Source organism: Hirundo rustica, chromosome 12 (assembly GCF_015227805.2).
Source record: "Hirundo rustica isolate bHirRus1 chromosome 12, bHirRus1.pri.v3, whole genome shotgun sequence".
Taxonomy (NCBI): domain Eukaryota; kingdom Metazoa; phylum Chordata; class Aves; order Passeriformes; family Hirundinidae; genus Hirundo; species Hirundo rustica.
The window spans coordinates 8,124,535-8,148,832 of NC_053461.1; the positions used below are offsets into that span (position 1 = coordinate 8,124,535).

Here is a 24,298-nt window from a genome sequence, read left to right on the forward strand (position 1 = left end):
CATCCAGTTTGCAAAAAAAAAGGAGCTCACAGAAGTTACATCGTGACCATAAATCTTGCAGAGAAGTAATGGGCTAATGGTAAATATTACATAATGGGAGGTGGGGGGTTTGAGACATTACCAGCAAGGCAGACTGGTGTTTGGGCATGAAAGAGGACTTGTTTCACCTTGAGTGGGCAGAAAATGAGGCTTTTGCAGCTGAGCATGCTGTTTAAAAGAGCTAGAAAATTTCAGCTCAACGGAGACATTCAGGAGTAGGAGGCATCATTTTCTCCTGCATCTCCAGTGAAAACACTGCTCGGGCACAGAGCAGAGGGACACACAGAAACCCTCCAGATTAAAGCAGCAAAGATGCTTCTGGGGCTGGGAAGTGTAAAATGGCTCTTGTTCGGTTTAAATGATCAGAGTAGAGGGGATCAGACACATGCCAAGGGATGGGAGAACTTGTTAAAAAAGAAAGGGCTGGCAATAAATTAGGAGAATAAAACAAGGGATTGAGCTGGAGGTTATGGATGCCTCCAAAGGTGCCGCATAAAGCTGTCATGAAAAAAATATCCCACCTTTGTAGCAAGAGCTGTGTGCAGCCCAGACAGGGAAATGGAATAATTGCTGCTTGATAAAATTGTGTTCTTTACTTCTAGCTAGGCTGTGCGTTGTTTTTAAATAAACTTTTAGAGCTGACTCTCTTTGGGCAGGGAAATTCTCCACTGAGAATTGTTTCCTGTGGTTTTTCAGGAGTTTGGCCGTTCCTGGGGAAGGGCAGGAATGTGCATGCAGGAGGTTTGGGGTTTACCAAGTTTTTCATAAAGATCTTTGCTCCAGGCTGCAGAGGTGAGGGGATTGAATCCTTGCAGAAGAGGAGCGGTGGTTCCTTCACTGCTCTGCTGCCCAGCTCACTCTGAGCTGCAGGGTGGCTGTACCCTCGTGATCCTCTATAAAATGGGCAGCTCAGTCATAAAGAAATCCTGCAGCCTGCCAGAATATCAGAATATCACACCTGTGGTAGTGCCAGGTCAGGCCAGCTGGGAGGACTGTCAGGACTGACAGGAATTCTTGTCTTTGTTCCCAGTAATTCTCTTTCCATCTGTTCTGGTTGACAACTCTGGTGCAGAGATATTCAATGCAGTGATTTCAGGTACAGAGACACCAGGAAGCCTCAGACATTTTGGCAGAAGCACTTTTTTTTCTTTTAATGAGCAAATTTTTTTTGCCCTTCAAAATGCTGGACTGAGAGTGAAGAAATGCATCAGTCCTGTCCTACCTGACACGCTGGGGGAAAAAACTTTGTATGAAATAAATCAAATTTCAGTGGGGGTTTCTGTGAGTTGTCACCTCCCAGGGTGGATAGCTTTGAAGGGCAATCCCCGTGTCCTTGCCGTGGCTGTGCTTGCCTTGGAGAGGGCATTTTACCCAGCTGGGTGATGAAGAGCAAAGCAGAGCTGCTGGAAGTGGGAGCCATGGAAGGTGTTGGAATCACCTGTGCTGTCCCAGAGCCAGGCCAATGCTGCGTGCAGGTTTACAGCGCCTGCTAACAGAGATGAACATCAACCCAACAAAACCCAGCTCAGCAGGGAGCACCCCTCAAGATAAAAGTCACCCCAGGTCACATGCCTGCTGTGTTCTGGCATTTGTTTTGTGGTGGTGAGCTGCTCCTCCCCAGGCCATTTCTGTGTGAAGTAACAGCTTGAGCAATCACTGTGGTGTGTGAGAGTGAAAAACTGGCTGGCTCAGGTGCCAAGGGTGGAACTGCACCATGCAGAAACAGAAAGGACGTGGTTTAAATCCAGACAGGTCCTTGCAGAACCTGAGTAACATTCAGGGATATCAAAGTCTTCCAGTGTCAGGTTTTAAGTAGGATATTTTTTGTTTCATAACAATCTCTCTTTTTTTTTTTTTTTTCAGAAATATGGAACAAGTAAATAAAAGAAAGCCTTAAATCACTGTGTTTACAATATTCTGGATAATCTCTATTTAAGCATGATAACCTCATCAGAGGTGACTTATGCAAATGATGAGTTTCATTAGCTTGGCTGATTGGGAAGGCAGCACAGCAAATGTTGGTGCTGTCAGTTGTAGAGCTCGTGGATGTTAACAGAGACATCTCAACTGGCTTCAGCGGGTTGTGGTTTAATTCCCATAAAATGAGAATGCTGTGCAGATCTCATCACACACTCGTTTTTGTTAACAGCATCTTATGGTCTTCCTGTATTTACAGAAGTCTTTTTTAATTGAACTAAAGGACAAATTATTTCTAATTCCATTTGAACTTGAAGACTGGGCTCAACTTGAAATCGTAACTTGAAGACAAGACTTGGTTTCTCTTCAGCTTCTTCTGGTCTGTCACTGAGGCAACTTTTAAGTGCATGGGATTCTGGCTGGGCCTGTGTCATTTGTCTGTCAGTATCTTCACATGCAGTTCACTGATAATTCCAGTGAACCAGTTATTTGGGAATATTCTGTGTGTGCAAACACACACATTAAAAAATCAATATTAATATATGATCATATCGACATAATTTCTATTTAATAATAATTAAATAAAATTATTATGTATATTAATTCATATATAACTTAATGTTATGTATGTTATTAATTTTATGCTATGTATATTATTAATATTAACACATGTAACACTCATGTTAGCATTAATATGCATATAATTAATAATTAATATATCAATTTTTGCATATTAAACCAGGTTGGTCTCATGACATAGTAAGATACTGTGGAACTGTAGGTAGATGCTGTGTAGCTGAATAGGGAACTAAATGAGATTTTTATACATTTGAAACACCTTTAATGACTGCTTCATTCCTTGTCCTTGACAAAGTTCAGTGAGTGGAGTGAGTTCATAGCAGGCTGCCTCTATGGCAACTGCATATTCTCTCGTGGTTTAATTTTAAATATGAATTGTTGAGCAAGAAATGCATCAATATTTCAGGTATTTTGAACAGTCCCTGGCTGTAAGAGGCTGTTGCAGTGCCTGCAATGGGCAGCATCCCTCCCACAGCTCTCCTCTCCCTGTGGCCTTTGGGAAGCAGGGCTGGAGTTTCAGGTGGATGATTTCTTTCCTTCTCTTCTTTAGCTACAGTGCAAAAAAATCATCAACAACGGCAGACAAATGTTACCTGATTTGGGGCAGGTTTGTATTTTAATTTCAGTCATGCTGGCAGCTCACCTGACACTCCTCAGAGCTCTGAGGGCTGGTTACAGCCATTCCACACTCCGTGCCAAGAGGAGTAAGGCTTAACAGGAATTTTAGACTACAATTGAGTGGAATTCTGTAAATCAGTAACACCAAACAATTTCATTCCTCAGCTCCCCTCAGTAAAAATAAATATATAAATATTTACCATATGTATGTAATGAATGTCATTATTATAGGACTGCCTCTTCCTTTTATTTAAAATGAGAAATAGTTCAAGCAGGGCATGGCTGAATTTCCTAGGCAGATTGAATAAAATGAAAACTGGGTTCTGTTTCACAACAAGCATATGCTAAGTAATTCTTAGACTTTGTTCTAGTCATGAAACTTTCAGTTATTTTTTTTAGAGGTACCAAGATAAATTTTTGCAGTCTACGGCTCAACATTTGGAGAATATTGTGGAATATTATACATTTTTATAAAAGTTGCTGGCTAAAGCTGCTACAAAATTGATTCTCCGAATGACTGAATGTCAGGTTTGTTTTTAAGCCTCAGATTGCTTAACTTGAGTCCTCACTACTGTTTATTTTCAAAGCTGAAGTCATTTGTTGAAATGTGAATCATGCCAGAGTTTAGCTCTGGAGATTGCCTCATGTTCAAGTAGAAAGACTGACTTTAGAGTAATAACATCTCACTAATTAACAGTTAATGAATATTTTGGTTATCTCACCAACACATATGTGCAGAGGACTTGGAGTAAGGAGTAGAAGGGTCTGTCTCGGTCTCTGTGGCTTCCCAGTTCCATTTCTTCTCTCAAAGCACCAGTTGCTATTTGTTAGGGCAGCTCTTGGGGGAGGTTTAATCTCTGAATGGCCAAGTTACCATTTGAATTTGAATAAAATGAATATTCAAACTTATTTACCACTGTCCAAGAGGGATAGACAATGTAGCCAAGATAATTCTATTTAAATTAACTGTGTCATGTGATGTCCAATAATGCATTTACCTCTCCTGTTCCTGCATCAGAGACAAAACCCAGGAGCTCATTCTGTTCCGAGCAGAATTCAGCCAGAACAATCCCATTGAATTCATGGGGACCAGAGTTGGAGTTTGAAGTGTTTTTTGCAGTGGTGAATCTCTAGTTTTTCAGAGAGGCATTGAAGCTGTCTGCTGGTGTGAGCTGGGTGCTTTCCTCCCGAGGCAGGTCCCTGATTGTGAGACCTTCCTCCCTGCTCTGGCACAAGTCTCCTGGGTTTTCCTATAAAACACCTCCAGAACCTCCAAAGCTTTCAAGGGGTGATGCTCACATTCCTCTTCATGGGATTCCAAAATAAATTTGGAAAGACGATCAAGTGATTAATGATATTTCTGTAAATTAGGTTTATATTTAATATATATACTTTTAGTATTGGCAAAAATATTTGGTAACACTAAGCTGAGTGTGCACCTCCTGGAACAGAACAATGGATTCTAAACTTAATCTTTCCTGTGTATTTATTGCAAGAATGCAGTTAAAATAATAATAATTATAATACAAATGCTTTCTTCCTCCTTTTCTTCTTCCCAATTGCATGTTTATGGTTGGTCAATATTTTTGTGTGTGATTTCAGTATAAATACTTCTACCATCCATTATCCATATCCTTGAGAAATATCTTAAAGAAATATCCTTATTCCTTATGAAATGCTGCCCAAGGCAGTGTCTTCATTTGATTGTTGAGAAATTTTGGCCATCCACTATTGAAACCACAGTGGAAATACATTGTTCATATATGTATTGATATTGCTTTCATGGGTGAGGTAGATTTCGTGTAATAAAATATAATTTTGTTAGCTGTTGGAAATGGACAAAGCTGCTCTTCCTTTAACACCTGAACTGATGTTCTGTGGTGTTCAGGTTTTGAATTGTGCAGCAAATTTTTCCTTGGACAAGAAAAAAAAGCGGGAAACATAGTCTAAGCTTTGGCTTGGGCAAAGAAAATGCAGAGAGGCTGATCCTTCAACAATGTCAGAGTGTTAAAATAATTCCTTTTTATCCACAGATTTATCTTTTTTGTTGAAATTCTCTTTTAGTCCAAAGCAGATACATTCAGCCTGAGGGATACAAGGGCTGGATTCTTACATTGCTGTTTGTAAGGCCTGGATCAGTGAATTCACTTCTGTTTTATCACAGCAGTCCTGGTGCATAATAATTGCTCGTAAACTCTCCTTCGCATTAATTATTTCGTACCAAGTCAGCCTAGAGAAAGGAAAACTGATTAGGAAACCAACCAGACACTCAAATATCTGACAACAGCAGTCTCCAGTGCCCTGATACTTTAAAAACAATGTCAAGTTCCTAATCACAGTGTTCCAAATAAACCAGTTTTTCTAAAATAACTATGCAGATAAAGATGAACATGAGTGGTTGTTGGGAAGTTGTTCACATAGAAATTAATTTCCACTGGCATTGTTGACCTTGAGAGCAAAGTTGTACCTGGTTAATGAGAGCAAAGTTGTACCTGGTTAATAGGATTCCTTTTCTATTATTTAACAACTGTGAAATGTGTGCTTGAGAATGTTCCATCTTTCCAGTGCACTTTCACTTCATTGTGTTTTTCCTACAGAATACTGTGGGATGGGATGAAGAATACAGGGATGGCAAGGAAGGGGAATTGTGCATGTGCAACAGGTAGATGTAATTAGAGTATTTGTGTGTTTTAATTAGTATATTTGTGTGTTTTCAAGACATTGAAGGCAATACAGGAAGTCTTCTATAGACACTGATTACAGAGACATAAATCCTTGATTTTTCTCTCCTTTTTTTTTAATCTGCAGGGCCAAGGCTTTTCGTGGAAAAAAGGTCCATGGAGAGTACGACATAAAGGTGGAACAGGTAACTGACTTAACCTGGATGTTATTTTTCTATCTGTGCATTTATAGAAACACTTCTATTTAATACATGTATATAATACCCCCCTACAGGGATTTAAAAGCTGTGTGGATGTGGCATCTGGGGACATGGTTTGGTGGTGGCCTTGGACTAATGATGATGGATATTATCTGAGGGGGCTTTTCCAACCTAAATGATTCCATGGTTCTCTGTGCATACATATACAGATAAATTCACAATCTTTGTACCCCAAACCCCTCACAATTAAGGAAATGTGATGGTTTGGGCTGGGCCAGAGTTAGTTTCCCCCCCTGTAGCTGCTGTGGGGTTTGGTTTCCTCTGTTTCCACTCACAGCTTTGGCTTTATCTCTTGAATTCTGTTTATCCCAACCCCAAAAATTCCCACTTTTACCCTTCTGGTTCCTTCCCCATCCCTCTGGGTGGGAATAAATGTGGTGATGAGCTGCCAGCTGGGGTTAAACTACAACAGCCCTTTTTTGGCACCCAAAGTGGGCTCTTCTTAGGGGATTTTGACTATAATTTTCACAGCATGGAAAACATCTTGTATTCAGATGTTGTTGCTTAGAGACTGCAAAGTTCCCAGACACTCCATGAATTACGTGTGGCAGCTCTGTATCTCTAGTTCTCCACTCAGGAATATAAATGTGCTCTAGGTGCAGTGCTGGTTTCTGGGGGTTAAAAAAAAAATCCATAATAAATAGGAATAAATATGGAGATATAATTTGGGGTGGTCTAGAATTATGCCTATTTTATTTAAGATGGAACTAGGGATTTAAGGAAATCTTTTCACTGCTTTTGAATCTTTAATTCCTCAAATAGATGCTGCTGTACAGAGCATCAGCCCTTGACTTGTTTTGTCGTTGGATTTTTGAGGAGTGAGGGAAAATTCTCATTAACGTTGTGGATGCAGCTGATCTAAATTCACTGTAATGGTCCAGCACCCACCCTTTACACCACTCAATATCTGAATGAATAGCTGAATATCTGATGCCCTTGGCTTGGGAACATGGAAAGCTTTGCCAGGGGACTTCAGGAGTGATGAGGGAGAGGCAGCAAAAGGATTTGTCCATTCACACCTAGGTCAGAGCAGGAAGCTGACAGCACACACCCCATCTCTTTTGAACAGGAGCAAAAACTCAGGGTGAACCTGGAATTCCCTTCCTGTGCTGCACAGTGGGACCAGAGCTTTAATTAGAGAGAGACTGGAAGTTCCTGAGCCACACAAATCCCTTTATTGCACATCAACATACAAATAACTGCTGCAGTGCCCTGCTGCCATTTATTATATCAGTAATTATTTCATTTTTACCCATATTTTCTCAATGTACAGTGTCTCCTATCACACCCCAAGCTTTTTAAATTATTTATTAATTGGAGATGCCCGTTCTGAGTGTTGGGGTCAGTTGGTTGAGTCTGATATTTTTAGTTCCTATACAAATATTTCCTTCTCTCCCCATCTGCAGTGTTTTTGCAGTAGTTTGGAAGCATTCCCTGTGCTGTGCCAGTGATCCCAGAGGTGTGAGGGTGTCTGGGTTTAGTGAGGAGATCTCCGTGCTGCAAACCAAGCCCTCACCGAGGTGCAGCAGTGGGAGGAGGAGTTCAGCACTCCCTTCCCTGAGCAGCAGGGTGTGAAATTCTCCCAAATCTGCCTGAGGAGGACTTGCAGGGATTCCATTTCTCAGGAACAGACTAATGAGCATTGTGACACTCTCTATTCTGTGCTGCTCTCCGGAGCAGCAAAGACACTTTTATTTATCCACCAGAAGACAGTTGGCTGCATTTCAATTCTTCTGCTGGGTAATGTTATTGTGAAGTGCCTTGAGAGTTTAAGCTGGTGAAAGGCTGGGGATAAATGAAAAATATCCTGTCCTTTCCTTTCAAATAACTGCAGACTCAGAGTATGGGAGCGGCTCCCTTTAAATTCCGCATTTCCAGTGTGAGAAGACTTTTGAAAAAGTGCTCTGATTGAGAATTCGATGAGACAATTGCTCATTAGCACCACATTTTTTAAAAAGAAGAGTAAATGCACATGAAGAAAATTGAGAGGGGCGAGCAGTATGAGGAGGCACTCAATTCTATAAGAAAATGTTGTTTAAATTCTGCTTTTGTGCTGTTTTCTTCAAAACTTTACATCCATGTTGAGCCTGTATTAATCTCTTTGATAACATTGTGCAAAGCAAAAACATAATCCCTACTTTTCTATGCAGACATGGAAGAGTAAATCCTCTTGCTATGGCCCCACAATCCATTCTCACAACATTTTTTTTTTACCTTTTGCTCTCTTTGGATTAAAACCTTTTAAAATGCAATGTGTCGTACTTGACAAATACAGCTGGATCAATCAATGTCCTCTCAGTGCTAGTTTTATTTTAAATGTATCCTGTCAGCACTTCAGGGCTGAAAATAAGGGAGTTAGGAAAATAAAGGTAAAATAAATCAGGCTAACTAATGGGAGTCTTTTCTTCATAGGCAGAATTTTCAGAAATCAACTTGATAGCCCATGCTGATGGCAATTATGCAGTTGATATCCAAGTTATTCGAAATGGCACGAAGGTTGTCAGGTAAGGAAAACTGAACGGAATAACAGCAAAAAGCAATAAATGGCATCGTGTGTGGATGGGAAAGGTGCTGAGTGCTTTGGTTGTGTTGGTGGATTCTGAGTGATGCCCCTCAGGGAAAGCAGAAAATAAAATATCTGATTTGTGACAACCTCTTTGTGACAGGGAGGACACGTCTTGACATTTTAATCATGGGGAAAATGGATTTATTAAGGGAGTGAAGTCCAGAAAAAAGAATACTCAGTTGGTAGTTGGGATTATTGGTTTGGGTTTTATGCTTGCTACAGAAAGAGCCAGATTTGGAGATTTTGTACATGTCAGACTTTCCCAGAATAGCAGAATTTATTTCCAACACGGAATATTTTCTATTGAAACATACCAAGTCATAACAGCCCTCTCAGGGCAATTCCTGGAATATTTCAGCCCGTTTGAAACATTTCAGTTTAAACACCTCAGATTTCCCAGCTGTTTTGTCTAAAAAGGATGATGCCAGTGAAGGCAGGGTAAATTTAACTTCTGGTTTTTTCAGTGAGGACATCAACAGCCTCATAAATGTAAAGGCAGAAAACAGGGCAAAGTAAAACTTAAGAAAGTGTTAGGAAAGTTATATCAGCAAAATTATTATATTGGCAAAATTACTAGCAAAATTATATCTAATATTTTATTTAAATTGTGAGAATTGCTTGTATTTTGGCTGGTGCAGTTATGTGTGAGTGAATTGTAGCAGTAGTTTGGCTGAAAATTTGAATTTAAACGCAGAGCCACACAAGCATGTCCTGGACCTTCCTGGTTTGCAGAATATGTCTCCGAATAAAAGATTTGAAAATATCTACTTATTCATGTTAAAAAAAAATAAAAAATCCCAGAACAAAACTCCAGGAAAAAATATTCAAAATAAGTTTATGCTTCAAAATTCCAACTCTTTAATCTCTGGCATGTTTTAAAAATATTGCAGTTTAATACAAAAACAATGATCTCATGCCAAATCCACAAGATTATTTCCTTAGAAGAGTGAGAGATTTGATTTTTCTTAGGGTTGGTGGAATTTTTTACCCAATGATGGAAATTTAGGAGCCAAGAAATCTTGTTCGCTGCTCCCCAGTGGCTTTTCTGTAGTATTCCAAAAAGTATTTTAAAAAGTATCAAGGCCAAGTTATTATCAAAACATATCAGGAGAAAATAAGGGCTGGGAACCTCCAGAAAACATCTCCAAAGCTTTGCAGGACATGAGAAAACTTGGTAAAAGTGCTGTTTATGTTGGGAAAAAAAAAAAAAGACCCTTGTGCCATCAGATAACTCTGAGAATGAGATAACAAGGGATTTTATAATATTGTAGTTTTATGGGCAATTTATTTACCCAAATAGAACTACCTGAAGCTGATAATTTTCCCTCAAATCTGGTGTGAGATACCTGGGGGTGTGGTTTGTGGTGTGAGAGGGGGGTGCAGACATGATGGGAGAGCAGTTCTCTGTTTCTGTGATAACTGGAGATATTTGTCATCTATTTGAGGCCCAAAGTGACCTTCTATCATAGATTTATGAGCAAATTACTACTTAGCAAAATCCTGGAAATTTCAATGACAAAATTTTGCTGGTTTTGCTTAGGAGGAAGAAAAAATTTTTAACAGGCACCAACTTGTTTGGTTTTTGTGAATGAAAATCATACCATGAAAAATTGTATTTTCTGTAACATAATGCTGAGATTTTTGGAACTTGATGCTTGAACCACGATTAAAATTTTTCTCCTGACCTTCATCTGTATACAGTTACCACATCCACCATTAATTACAGAACTAGAACAATTATGGGAATGTATCATATTCCTTTGAGGAGCTTTTGCAAAGCAAACCCTGTTTCTTGATTTTTTTGTGTTTAAAAAGTACATTCCCTCCCTTCCCCGATTGTTTCATGAAATTGGTCTTTGAGAGGACAGCTTCTGTTCTTTTATTTGAAACAACACCGCTGTCTGGGATGTGTTATCCCCCTTATTTTAATAATTAAAAGTTGCCTCTTTCTTTCACTGAGGGATCTGAAACTTTGATGAAAGTATCATTAATCCTCTAAGTATTACATTCATGCTGGGCCACTAAATCGGTTTTCCATGTTCCAAACTCTTGGCACCGCCCATGACACCTCGATCCAAACATCTCATTGTTTTTAGGAATCTAAAAAATTCCTACAGTATTTTAGGCAAGGATTTCTTTACAGGTTTTGCTCATTGAGCTTCAGTGTCGTTTCAACAACCCTTCACAGCAAAACTAGTGTTGCTTTTGCCAAATCGCCCAGGTTTGGTGGTTTTTGTTTTTGTTTTTTTAATTTTTACAGTGGCAGTGGTAAAACGCTGGCACAGGGTGCCTAGAGAAGCTATGGGTGCCCCATTAATGCACGTGTCCAAGGCCAGGTTGGACAGGGTTTGGAGCAACCTGGGATAGTGGAAGGTGCCCTGCCTTCCACTAGAAAACAAAATGAGCTTTAAAAGCTCGCTCCCAACACAAACAGTTCTATGACTCTTGAAATTTAAGAATCCAGCTAATCTACTTTCACTATTGCATCCAAGCTGGGATCTCAGAACTGCTAAAGCAATTTTAACATGGATTTTAATTGTTTTGTTGTTTTTGTTCTACCAGACTGAGACTTCCGAATCATTTTGTAATCTTTAGAGTGTCTCACTCCAGTAAACAGATTGTATTTATTCAAGACATGTAAATAATTTCACCAATTTACTGGGCTAATTTAATTTCCCTGCAGTTATACCTCTTTGAGGAGGTTGAAATCTTCAAGCCAGTCAAAGTTTTTTCCCCAATAAAACTGGAATGCAAAAAAGATTCTTTCAACAGTCCAATTTAGGAGTGAACTGTCCCTTTTCTGGAGGCTCTGTCCTGTTGGTTTGTGTTTTCTGTTTCCCATAACCTTCTCCAGTAAGAAAATGTCAGGGTTGGAGTGAGGTGAAGATGGTGTCAGATTGTTGGCAAAGGTGTGGGAAGCAGCAGGGGAAATGCTGATCAGGTACCAGAGAGAAAAGGGGGAAATGCAGCTGTAAATCTAAAAATTCATTTTGACAAGTCTCTTGATCAAAAGTTCAGCTGTGATTCTCTCCATTATGGTCTGATTCCTTTTGTCAGCAACGTGGTTGCTTCATCCCTTACTGCCCTTAGAACAGCCTGACAATAATTGTGGGGGGGAAAAAAAAAAAATAAAAAAATTGTTCTCCAAAAGCCCGAGTTTGTGGCAGAGCCCTTTGCCTGCTTTAGTTTTGCTTGTCACTGCTCAGAAACTGGAGAACACAAACCAAGGACATACCTAGAGGTTATAGATGTGATTTAGCTGTCAGCAGGAAAACAACCTGAAATCCATGATAATTTCTCTCTCCCCTTACTGGAACCCCATTATTGAGGGGATGCTGAACAGATCAAGGGTGTTGCAGATTTTCATGAAGCCATCATGGCTCTTTCCACCTTTTATCACTTCCCATTGGTCTGAGTGTTTTTCATGAAGCCATCATGGCTCTTTCCACATTTTATCACTACCCTTTGGTTTGCAGTTCTTCCAGCCCGTCCATGCTTCACCCACTTGCCATTTTCCCCCCTCTGCACATTTTGCTGTTGAAGGAAAACTGTGGGTTTCTTATCTTCTTTCTTCTGTTAGAGTCAGGATTAATACTCAGGAGACACAGTGTTCATGTTCAGACTCAGTTGTTTATTAATTCTTATCTCTAGTAGAGTCTCACAAGCTGTGAGCTCTAGCTAACAAAGTAGAAAATAGCTCTGTCTCTAACTCTTTCCAGGGTCTTTTAAGCATAAATTATCCAATTACGAGATGACACCTAAATTATTTTTACTTTTAACCCAATAACCAAACACCCGTGGTCGTCAATGCCTTTTTTTTCTACCTAACTACAATACACTACCCAAACCCATGAAGAAGAAAGTGAAAGAAGAACTTAGCCTATGCCCTAAATCTTCCATCTTGCTTTATATATTACTATATACTAAAACCTTAAACTCTGAGTTTTGCACCCTGTGATATCACACACTTCAATTCAAACTCCACACCCACAATCCCAGTGCTGTCACTCAATTTTGGAAGCCTTCTCCACGGCCTCAGGTCAAATACAGTGTTTTCTTGGGTGTCAGTGCCAGTCAGCACAGAAAGTCTAAAATTCTCAGTGCCCAGGGTTCCAACAGAAAACCGGTTTTCTGGTGGATTTTTGTTGGAATTCTGTAAACTTGGATTTTGGGATTTTCGTGTATAGTACTACATATGAGTCAAGATGGAGGATTTTGGGTGTTGTCTGAGTCCTTCTTCTTCTTCACCTTCTTCCTTCTTCTTCATGGGTTTGGGTGTTTTTCTGTGAAAGGTCTGCATGTGGGCCTTGGGTGGTCATTATTGGGTCAAAAGTATACATGATATAGGTGTCATCTTGTTATTGGGGGATTATCACTTAAATAACCTTGGAAAGAGTTAGAAGCTTTTCATTTTACCCCATTTTTCTAGCTTGCTAGTTAAGCTCATGGCTGGTGAGTCTGTAAATAACGTAAGTTAGATAAGAAACAATAAACATCCGAGTCCGAACTCGAATCTACGTTTCTGGTGTCTTTCACCCTGACCCCAGCAGAGATACAGAAACCTGAGCTGTACCAGTTGATCACCCCTGTGCCTGTTTCTCGGCAGGTCGTTCCGGCCTGACTTTGTGCTGGTGCGGCAGCATTCCTACAGCATGGCGGAGAACGAGGACTTCCGCAACCTGATCATCGGGATGCAGTATGCCGGCATCCCCAGCGTCAACTCCCTCGAGTCCATCTACAACTTCTGTGACAAGCCCTGGGTGGTGAGTGCTGCTGGGGCCTTGGGCTGGCTCCCCAGGACAGAGGATAGGCAAGGTTAGGCTAGAATTTTGGGGTTTACAGAAGGGTGTTGGATTTAGAGATTTTAAGCAAAGTCAGAGGCCTGTGCATGGCCAGGACAGCCAGAGAACAAACAAACAAACAAACAGGTGCCTTTCCTCCATGCAGAGCTTTCTTAAGAATAAAAAAACCTGCATAAAAAAGCTGCATTAAAAAAACTGAATAAAGAGAATAAAGAGAATAAAGTGGGGATTTATTGAAGGCCTTCACCAGGCTCACCTTGGGCAGTCAGAGCCTCCCAGGGGCTGCACTCAGCACGGACAATGGTCATGGGTTTTTCAGACAATTATCAACTTGGTTCATTTACATATCAGGAGTTAATCCTCCAATTACAGCTGCAGGTAATGAAGTAATTTACCCCCAGTTTGCTCCTCCCCATTCACTTTTGTTTATACTCTTTGGGCCCTGAGGCAGTGAGGTGTCCTTGAGTTCCAGGCCTGGAGAGGAATTGTTTTCTCTGACCAAAACCTGACAACAGTAACTAACACTTTATATGGAGTTTAGAGTTATCCACTAGAGCAGTACAGGATTTGAAAAAATGTAAAAGCTAAATCCTAAGGCATCACTGCACCTGGAAATTTCCTGGGCCTGACAATTCAGCTGCTGTAAAAACTTTCTTTAATTGCATGTTCCGTTCCTTTTCATGAACATTGATTATCAATCTTCCCTCACTGAGCAGTGAAATAGTGGAAGGATTAAAAACCAAACTAAGACATTAAAATTATTATTTTTCTTTTTCAAAGAGCCAGTGTAGAGACAGAGAGGAAAATCTTTGTAGAGAAAAAAACAGAGAAATAAGAGGAGCATCCAACGGAAAGCCTCCCCACTGCAAACACACTTCCTCAAGTGAGGAAAGAGTGTTTATTCACAATTTGCCTGGGAAAAGCAAGCAGGGAATATTTCTCATATTTGTGGTTTTGAACATAATTTGAACAGGCTCTAGCCAGTGTTTTCCTCATTCCTGTGAAATTTTTGGGGCTTTGCTTTAGCAAGGAAATCTGAAGTGACTCGTTTCCTCATTTGAAAGCCCTTTTCATAATGCTGTGCCTCTGGTGTAGGAGCTGGTCCTTTCAGTTACCCCTGGAGCACTGAGGTACCCTGGAGAGCCACTGATCTTTGCCAGCTTTACTGGAGAAGCCAACCCTGTTGGCTTCTTAATGAGTTTTGTAGAGATTGAGGTAGAATTTGATGATCCTTATGGTTCATAAAGAACTAAGCATCAGCAGCAACAAGTTAAAATGTGGTGCTGTAAAATGTGCTGATCCACGGCGCAGTCACTCCTCCTATAGTTCCATTGTCCAGCATCCAACTAAACTTTAAAAAACCCCACTTCTTGTAAACAGCCAAAACTCCATTTTTCCCTCTGGCATCTGGGTAAGAAAAGAACAGTTGTCAATATTTTTCACACTGTGGGGAAGTTTTACTACACTACTTTTTGTTGCCTTGAAGATGTTAATTTTTTAATACTTACTATGAAAACCCATCCAAACAATTGTCAGCAGTTTCTAACATATTCCTCTTGCAGCCTATTTTATTATCCTTTTATTCTGCAGTAAACTGCTGCAGGGGAGAGGGAATAAATAATTGATAGAGCATTTACAACTTCTCAGTACACACTGTACATTAGTGAATTCACTATTTTAGTGCATCACATTTTCCAGCTGTGTGGCACTTCCCAGTGCTTTGATTCACTGGGTGCAATAAAGCTAGGTGGGGAGGCAAAGCCAGGAGCATTTATATGCAATAAAAAGTAAAGGAATATTTCCTTCTTACAGACTGCCATACCTGTGTTTTTATCACTTTAGCACTGCCCTCCAGGTGGGTCCTAGTGAGGAGTGTGGGCTTTTAGTGTGAGCACAGAAATAATTTCTGTGCAAACACCAGGGGCTGTGTTTGGCTTTTTAACCTGAATATCCTGCCTTGTGTTGTTGGTGGTGCTGGGAGGTGTAGAGACCTCTGTGTATATCCCAGAGCATCGTGAAACCCTCCTCAGATTTAGGAAAGGAAAACAGTGGAAAAACTCATGGCCTATGGGGGGATTTTTGGGATGTCTTGTGTAGGACCAGGATTTGACCTTCAATGCCCCTTGTGGGTCCCTTCCAACTCAGGATATTCTTTGCTTTTGTAAACCCATTCCAGAATAGTTACCCTGAGGGGTAAAAATCTATAACTCAGCCAGCTTCATGGATGCTCAGATAGCACAGCAGAATCCAGGCAAATTGGTAATATCAAAAGGTTGATATTGACAAAACCACAATTGGTTTTGCCAATATCATCGTCTGCCTTCTTTGGCTGGACCAATCTCGTGTGTGCTCCCTGCCTGGGTGAAATCCCTGCTGAAAATTGTTGTGGATGCCTGGGAGTGCACTCGCCAGCCTGCTTCTGCCTGCTAAAATTAAAGGTAAAACCCACTGTGCTCCTACATGGCCATGGCCATGGATTTACCTTCAATTAGCCTCCTCTTCACAGCATGGCAGGGATTTCTTCCTGCACAATCCCTTTGCCAACACCAGTGCCCTGGTGTTTGTGTGAAAGTTCTCTCTACAAACATTTCAAGTGAAAGACAGGAAAACAGAACACTACATAATGTTATCCTGGTTTTTCTGAGTTTTTATAGCCTTTTTGATTTTCATAAATGGAGTCAGATTTTTGTTAGTGTTATTGTACAATTGTTTTGTTATTGTACAATATTAAGACCAGCTTTCTACCTTTTCCCACATATGTAACATAAACAAATCCTTTGTTTTTCATTCTCTGTCCTTTGTTTGCATATTTCTAACCTGAAAACAATTGTAACTGATGGCTGGTCTGGCCAGTTGGCTTGAGAGGTGAAAACTCTAAAAGCCAATCTTCTGCTAGACCCACAAATGTATAAAAAGTAAGAAATAAAACAAAGAGGCGCTCTCTCCGCCTGGATTCAGCTTTTGGGCTGGACAGAGAAACCTCTGCTCTGCAAAACCGCTTGTCTGCGTGTGGCTGCTTTGTGTGTCTCGGTGACAACATAAAGCCATAAGTAACAACCTTTATTAATTCATGAGAAATAGATTGACTTTCCTGCAGGTAAGATGTGGAGTGGAAGAAGGGAATTACAGCCCTGATAACAGCAGGGGAAAAAAGGGTCTGTGCAATAGAATGGGGCCTTAAAAGGATGGGAATGTATTGAGTTAACCATGGGCAATGAATCTTCCTTATATCAGAGCAAAATCAGTAGTGTAGATCTGCTAGGAGGGGAAGTTGGGGAAGTGAGACTGGCAATGAAAGGGCTCTCAAATAAAATGAGAGTTAGAACTCAGCATTACAAGGTCTATGGGTTTTAAATGAATGCTCTTCACCGTGTCAGGTCTCTGGTGGTTTTGGAACACACAGCTCCAGATGTACAACATCTCTTCAGCTCTGAGGGCAGATTCACACTCTGTGCCACAAGCTGCAGCACCTGCCCTTAATTTCCCAGGAAAGCTCCTTTTGTGCTCTGGCTTTCTGTGCATTTGCAACAGACAGTGAACAAATTTGTGTTTGATCTGAGGTGTATAATTGAAAGGTGAGGTGTGGCAGGACGATTACCAGGAACGTACTGAGAACAGGTCTTAAAGCTCGTGTTCCCTGGTGTCAGGGCATGCACAGCTCTTCCAAATGCACAGCAGAAGTTCAAAGCACTCTACAGCTCTGTGAAAAGCTGGGCTGTGAGAAACCAGGGGGGAAGAAAATGCTGGAATGAGCGTGTGTGGTGAGATGTTTGAGTTCTGAAACATGTTTATGGTGCGGGGTCGTTACAGCGCTCGGGTTATTTCACTTCTGTGATAACACTTAGCTCATGGAGAATTCATGGCCCTGGCTCGAGGTGGATTTCACTTAAATTTCACTAGCAAGGATATCAGAAAGCTGGGGGGGAAAGCATGGGCTTTATAAATAAAGAGTAAGTTCTTTATTGCTGAGCTCATGCAGAGCTGTGGAGGAACCATTTTAGGGTTCATGCCCTCGCTGAAGAATTATCATTAAAACATTAGAATGTTTCAGTGCAGGGTCATGTTGCAAAAGAATTGTCTTGAGCACTAAATAATCCCATCAAACAAGACCAAAATTGTACCTAGTTCAATTTACACTGAGTTAAGGTGAGGCAAAAACATTCACTGTCCTTGTAGTATTCCCAATTCACCTGACAGTTTTACTCATGTTTAATGGGGTGCATATCCTGCTGTAAGGCATTTATGAAAAGAAAAAGTAAAGAGGAAAAAAAAGGAGCCTAATTAATGATCCAAAGTTAATATTTGATATCGTTTAAATTATCTGTTTTCCTTTAGAAAATGTCATTCAGGAAATAAAGGAGGCTTCCCTTAACTGAGGCTTAGGAGCCTCTGTGCAAACTTTCTCATAGCACTGAGTCATTGAAAACCGATATAATCACGGACAAAGACCCTCTAACTAGTTAAAGTTAGAAGGTGGTATGTTTATTTACCGGTGGGCAGCACAGGCGTCATCTCCGAAAGGCGTGGCGACCCCGAACAAGGCTCTTTGCTCTCTATTTATTTTCCAAGATCTTACATACAATACCTATGCATAACCCCAGCACCTCCCATCCCCGCTCCCTATTAAAATGAGGATATTAGTCCTTCACGTGTGTGCAATCCTTCTCTTGAATTGGGTCGGTGGTCTCAAATTGGGTCAGTGGTCTCAAAGGATGAAGTCAGGAGAGTCTTCATCAGTTCTCTTTGACCCTCTGGCACTGTCCAAGGTCCCCTGCTTCATGATTGACTGATATGAGGCCCAGGTGCTGGCCATTGTTCTTAGTGGTTTCAATCTGTTCTTATGACGGTTCACTTACTCCACTTTTTCTATAAACAAGCTCATAATATAACAATTAGCTCTATCTTGGGCATCTAATAATCATTAACCTACCATTTACTAATCTAACCTACATCTTGATCAATATAAATTTCTTCTAACCTTTAGCTAAAATCTTAACTCTTTAAAATCATGTTTCAGTACATGATGCCATTGTCCCTGGAGGGATTTAAGATTTAAGTTCCATGTAGATGTGGAACTTAAGGACAGGGGTGAGTGGTGGACTTAGAAGTTCAAGGTTAGTGCCTGGACTTGGTGATCCTAGAGGGCTTTTCCAGCCTAAATGATTCTGTGATTCTATGGAGGTGTGTGAAGTGATTGTGGAGGCCAGAAGGAACTGGAAAATGTGGTGATGATATCAGTGCTTGCAGCATCGGGTAAAATCTCATTATTTAGACTGGGGAAATAATATTTTAAAAGCCCCAATGAAACAACATGTATTAAAAAAATACAAAATATGATTTTCCAGTGTCTTGTGTTGAATTTACAAAAAGAAAAAAAAACAAACCAAAAAAACCCCATATAAATTCTTCCTGCATGAGTCCATTTGCATGATTCTTGTAATGACTGATGTGAAACTTGCATGCTGAAGGCTTTCCTTCAATTGAACCCTGCTGGATTTTAGCTTCAGTTGCAAATATTGGCGATAGGGGTGCAGCATTTTTGGAACAGCCCAGTTTATTCCCTGCCCACCCCACTGTGTCCAGCAGCTTGCTGATAAGTGGAGTCAGGCAAGAAGGTGGAGTTGAGTGACACCAAACAGGCAAACTCTGATTTAATTGTCAGAGGCTGCAGGGTTCAATGTCCAAGACTGCTGTAGATAGAATAAAGGGTTGGGTTTTATTTCAGTTCAAGCTGACTGTGAAATGATAATAACAAGCAATACAGGGGCTGGGTTGGTACTTCCAGGTTCTTTGTGACAGTGACAAACCTTCCAGGCCTGCAGAGACTCCAGAACTGCTGCACTTGTGTAGAGCAGCTGTGCACGGCTGGAGAGGCAGAAAACCCTCACAAAAATCAGTTCTATGAGTGCAGCCCTGATTCCTTTAGGGCAGAGAGAAAGCATCCCAGCCCCTGCAGCTGGCTGCACATCTGTTCTCCTGGGAGGCTGCAGGGGTGGTATGGAGGCATCAAGGATCTGCTGACTCCCCAATCACACATCCACTCTGCTGAAGGAGGGGGCACAACCCGCTTTTGTGAGCACTGTGACCCTAACGGGCTGCTGCCAGGGTGGTGGAAGGGGCTGTGTTTAGGAAATGGGGAGTGGAGGGAATCCCAGAGGGATTTGGGAAGCCCAGGTGTGCCGAGCTTGGGCAGAGCCATTCCAGGCTGTGAGAGGCAGCTGGCTCTGCCAGGGTGGGAGCTGCTGCTGAGCAGCTTGGCCCCATCAAAGTGCACTCCTGGCACTCTGCTCCATCACTCCAGGCATGTGGGAACAGAGGAACCAGGCAGGAAGGGTTTTCTGGGCCAGAGCTGGCAGAGAGGGAGGCAGAGATACCAGGGAGTGTGTGAAGAGAGCTGGAAGGTTCTGGTGCTCTCCACACAGAGCTCCAGATGGGAACCGTCCTGTGCTGAAACATCTTCAAATGTCACACTCTGCCCCATTGTAGGAATTTATTGTTATCAGGGCTTTGAAATGTCAGAAAAGTGCCACACAACATTTGATTATGCCAGATTTTATCTCCTTGCTCACCCACAGCCATTCGAGGGAAGGCTGTGTATGGGTTTTTTTGTCAAACCTGGTAGTATTGTAAATCTCACAGTTGTTGAGTGTTTCTTTTCCTTCAGTTTGGGAGCAGACAGCCAAACTCTTCTCTGTGAGTTTATTGATATTTTCCTTGTTGTGCTCCTCTTGTCAAGCTTAAACAACTCTGTGGCTCCATGTGCTGTGTTCTGCTTTGCATTTCTTTTGCAGATCCTTTTCTGTCTTCATCTCTCTGCTCTAACTGGACATTTAACGTCTCCATTTTTACCTTGCTTTCTTGGAAGGCCTGCTTTAACTGCCCTTTCTTGCTATTTGATGGTTTCTAGTGCTCTTCCCCACCTTGTTTTCTCCTCTGTGTTGCTGCTCCAAGTTGGTCTCTTGTGCTTTTTCCTCTCCCAGTTAATACTTTTAAAATCTTGAGCAACAGATTGAGGCACTGGCAGGACATTTGTCAGGACTCTGCAGGGAGGAGCAGAAAAAAATGAGATGAGCTCTGTTCCTTCCAGCTTCCTGTTGACACAAATTATTGAAGCTATGCTAATGGGAGACACAACCACGCAGAGGAGATTCAATTTCATGTCAAAGCATCTTCTGGAGAGCAAACAACAAACAAAATGAATGTGTGCAAAAAGAGAAGCATTTTGAAAACCTATTTGGTGCAAATCTGGGAGATTTTCAGTGCTATTCCACATTGGGTCTAAGGAAAGAAATTCTAAATGTTTATTTCACTCTAAGAAAACCTTGTGCTCATTAGCAAAAATCAGATTTGTACAATAATGCTGAGCAATGGCATAGAATTTGGCTGGTTATTTCTCTCTTTTATATGCCAGAGGGGATCTTCTTAAAGGTCAAGGCTGGAGAATGTTCACCTGCAATCTGTCTGCAGCTCAGGCAGGGAAGACATTTAAGGATGCTCAAATTTAATGTCTGTCATCATGACAAGTGTTAGAAACCTGGAGATGTATTTTAGCCAGTTAAAGTGTTTCATTAGATCAAACCTGCAGCTGGCACTGAACTTTCTTCTTCCAGCCACTCTGGCCAGATTGATCTCCCTGACAGGTAGAGGCAGGGCAGCCAGAGGAGTGCAGTGACCTTTTCCTGCCCTTTCGCTGCAGGAAGCTGCTGGATTTCCTTTCTCTGCCCCAGGACTGGAGCAGGAGCTGCCTTCCCTCCCAGGCAGGGCAGAGTTATTCCTGAGACACCAGGACATGGCTGGCAGGGCTCAAACAGCCCCATGTGATTACATGTGGCAGTCTCTGTATCAAATTCCGTGTGCCCAACAGCATATATGGGCACCAGTGGCCCGTTTTGTGGCCTTTATTCATAGGAATTTTGGGGTTTACAGAAGGGTGTTGGATTTGCAGTTTTCAAGTGAAGTCAGAGGACTGTGCTTGTCCAGGGCAGCTTGGAGAACAAACAAGCAGGTGCTTTTCCTCCAAGCAGAGCTTTCTTAAGAATAAAAAACCTGCATTAAAAAAAACAAAACAAAACAAAACTGAATAAAACCTGGTTTAGTTCTCGGTCAGCCAGTGAAGATTTTGGCCTCTTTGCCCAGTCTGCCACTTAATGCAAAACATGTTGATGAATTTGTACTGCAAGAGCTGAAAGTAAATTCACAAAACCATGTCAGATGGGAGGTGAAAACACTGTAAGCTTTTTGGTCAAAAGGCAATTAAATGCCAGATTTGAACATTGAACTGGAGCAAAATTCATAAATATAATAACTTTAAATGCATAACTAGAAATCTAAATACATTAAACCTAGTAGTGTGTTTGCACCTCTTTATAGAGCTGGTTTAGTTTAATCTAGTCTTGAATATGGAGGAAATATTCCAGTCTTGGAATAGGAAGGGAATATTCCAGCCTTCCTTGCTGAGTTTGCTTTCCTAAAATAAGTAAGCTCACTTGAAATTCCTGTTAAAAAAAAAAAAAAAAAAGGCAGAGATACTTAAATCATAAATAAATCTCAGTGTGGTGATGATTTTTCTGTTCCATGCAGCCAGTAATTCTCTCAGCTCTGTATTTATCAATCCTTGCTTGCGCTCTCAAGTGTGTTATACATAAACTGAGTATGGCAGTATTTTGCTTTGACCGGCATTTACTGCCATCAGGATAATTTAATGCAAAAGTAGACTCAGATTTTTTGACTGCATTCCTGAATTTCATAGTAGGTTGTTGCCACTTTGCCCCGTTCTCCTCTGCACTAAAAAGCAGCAGTACTCTTGACATCCATTACAGACTTTCATTTCATTGAACATTTCTAGGGGCAGAAAATTCAAATGGACTTTTTAACTGTTTCTTACCTTCTAGTGAAAGAAGCTGTATTCAAAGAGAGGCTGGAAAGTTAATATTAAAAACAGGACTGTAAAGCTCTGGTTCATGTCCTTCATGTCCTTCTGCTGCTCCTGTTAGAGTAGAGGCTCAGAAACTCTTTTTGTGCTTGGTTAAAGAAAATATCCACACCTGAAGGCCAGATTATGGAAATTAAGTTTGATTTCTTGTGCAATCTTAAAATATAATTACAAAGGAAACCCTTTGTGTGTTATATTCCTTATTAAATTAGCTTAGAAAATATTTTTTTTTCAGTTCAAATCTAGGTTCTATCTGCTTCTTTGATGTGTGACTGTGGTGACTCAGAGCTGAGGAGGATCAGTGGAGTGAGACTCCCCTTCCTGACCCATCCAGGAAAATCCCTCCTGTTGTGATGGCTCCACCAGGGCAATGCCCACTCCATCCTCTTCCTCTTCTCCAGTGCAGTTCTCCCATGTGATCTCCACAGCTCCCACCATCACTGCCATTCCCCTCTGACATTCCTGGATATCCCACTCCTATCTTTAGCTCCAGCTCCCTCTGAGATGGAGGCAGAGTGTCCAGAGCACCACCCCTGCTCTTGTAGGGGTTTTTAGTAGTTGGTTCAGTTTAAAATTCTGTGAAATCCCTGGTTGGGGATCAGCCACCCCAAGGAATCCTCTGGCTTTCCCTTCTGGGCCTAGCACAGGTTGGCTGGTGGTGTCTGAAGAATGGCCTTGCACCCTGGAAATCCACCATGGAATCCCACCCTGGAAATCCACCATGGAAACCCACCATGGAAATCCACTCTGGAAATGCATCCTGGAAAACCACCGTGGAAAACTACTATGGAAAACTACCATGGAAACCCACCATGGAAATCCATCATGGAAAACCACCCTGGAAATCTCCACCCTGGAAATGCACTCTGCAAACCCACCCTGGAAATCCACCACTGATTTCTTCCTCTACAACTCTCACTGAACTCGATATTTTCATGGAAACCTCCTATCCGAACTGAACCTCATCTCTAAAAAGCCCCACAAACAAGAAAATCTCTCTCTGATGCAGTGAGCCCCAAACCTTTCTGAGAAGTTCTGAAGCACAAGGCCAAGTCCCACCAAAATAAACAACAGTGCAAACGTTTCCCTGGTCAGAACACTGAACTCCCTGTTCCCATAACAGTGGAATGAAGTGCATTTTCTCACTGTTGGAAGAGCACCCAGGAAGGAGTCCCCAGAGCCTCTCACTTCCACAAACTTTCTTCCTTCCCTAAATTTTCATTCCAAAATAAAGGGTTCCAGAAGGCCTTTCCACCTAAACCTCATGGTATTGCCTTTTGCTAATTCTTTTACACCAGGCATGTCTTGATCTGTGTTCTACCCTTTTATGCTCGTAGGCTGTTTTCCTTCATTTTAATTCACACATCTTCCTTAAATCTCAGTTTCCTCACTGTTTACACATTCTGTCAGTGCCTCTTCCACCAGCCAAGGTGTCTCCCTTTGCCAGATGCCTTCTTGCCCAACCCTGCAAGCCAGGAGATGTTTTTATGTTTCTGACTGTGACCCTTTTCTGGTTCTTTGGGATTTTTTTTAATTCTGTTTTTCCAACTGTTGTAGAAAACTTTTTTTTTTTTTTTTATTTTCTTGTCTCATGGATGCACTCTGGTAATTTTTAAGCCAGTACAGGCAGTTCTTCCAAGGGCATGAGGTTTTTATTTAATGCTTGTTTGTGGGGTTTTTTTTGTTTTGTTTTGTTTTGTTTTTTTCATCCTGTGGAAGCTCTTACTGGTTTGCATCTCATCAGCTGTAATTCTAATGTGAAAATATTCCAGCAGTTAATTACAGCAGTGATTAACAGTGAGAAAGCTGTGCCTCTCGGATTGCAGTTCTCATGCTGCAGGGGAGGTGCAGGAGCCCAGAAAATGCCCTTGGAAATTCTGGATAGCTGGAGCAGACAGCCCAAA

At 41.3% G+C, this 24,298-nt stretch overlaps 1 protein-coding gene across 1 annotated transcript in view; it reads left to right on the forward strand.

The window, feature by feature from the left end:
- Window positions 1–24,298, forward strand: part of LOC120758363 (synapsin-2-like) — an 80,538-nt gene that overhangs the window by 49,565 nt on the left and 6,675 nt on the right. Inside the window, exons 2-4 of the mRNA XM_040076534.2 lie at window positions 5,962–6,019; window positions 8,507–8,598; window positions 13,267–13,423. Coding sequence (XP_039932468.1) covers window positions 5,962–6,019; window positions 8,507–8,598; window positions 13,267–13,423 — 307 coding nt within the window. The remainder of the gene's footprint in view (window positions 1–5,961; window positions 6,020–8,506; window positions 8,599–13,266; window positions 13,424–24,298) is intronic.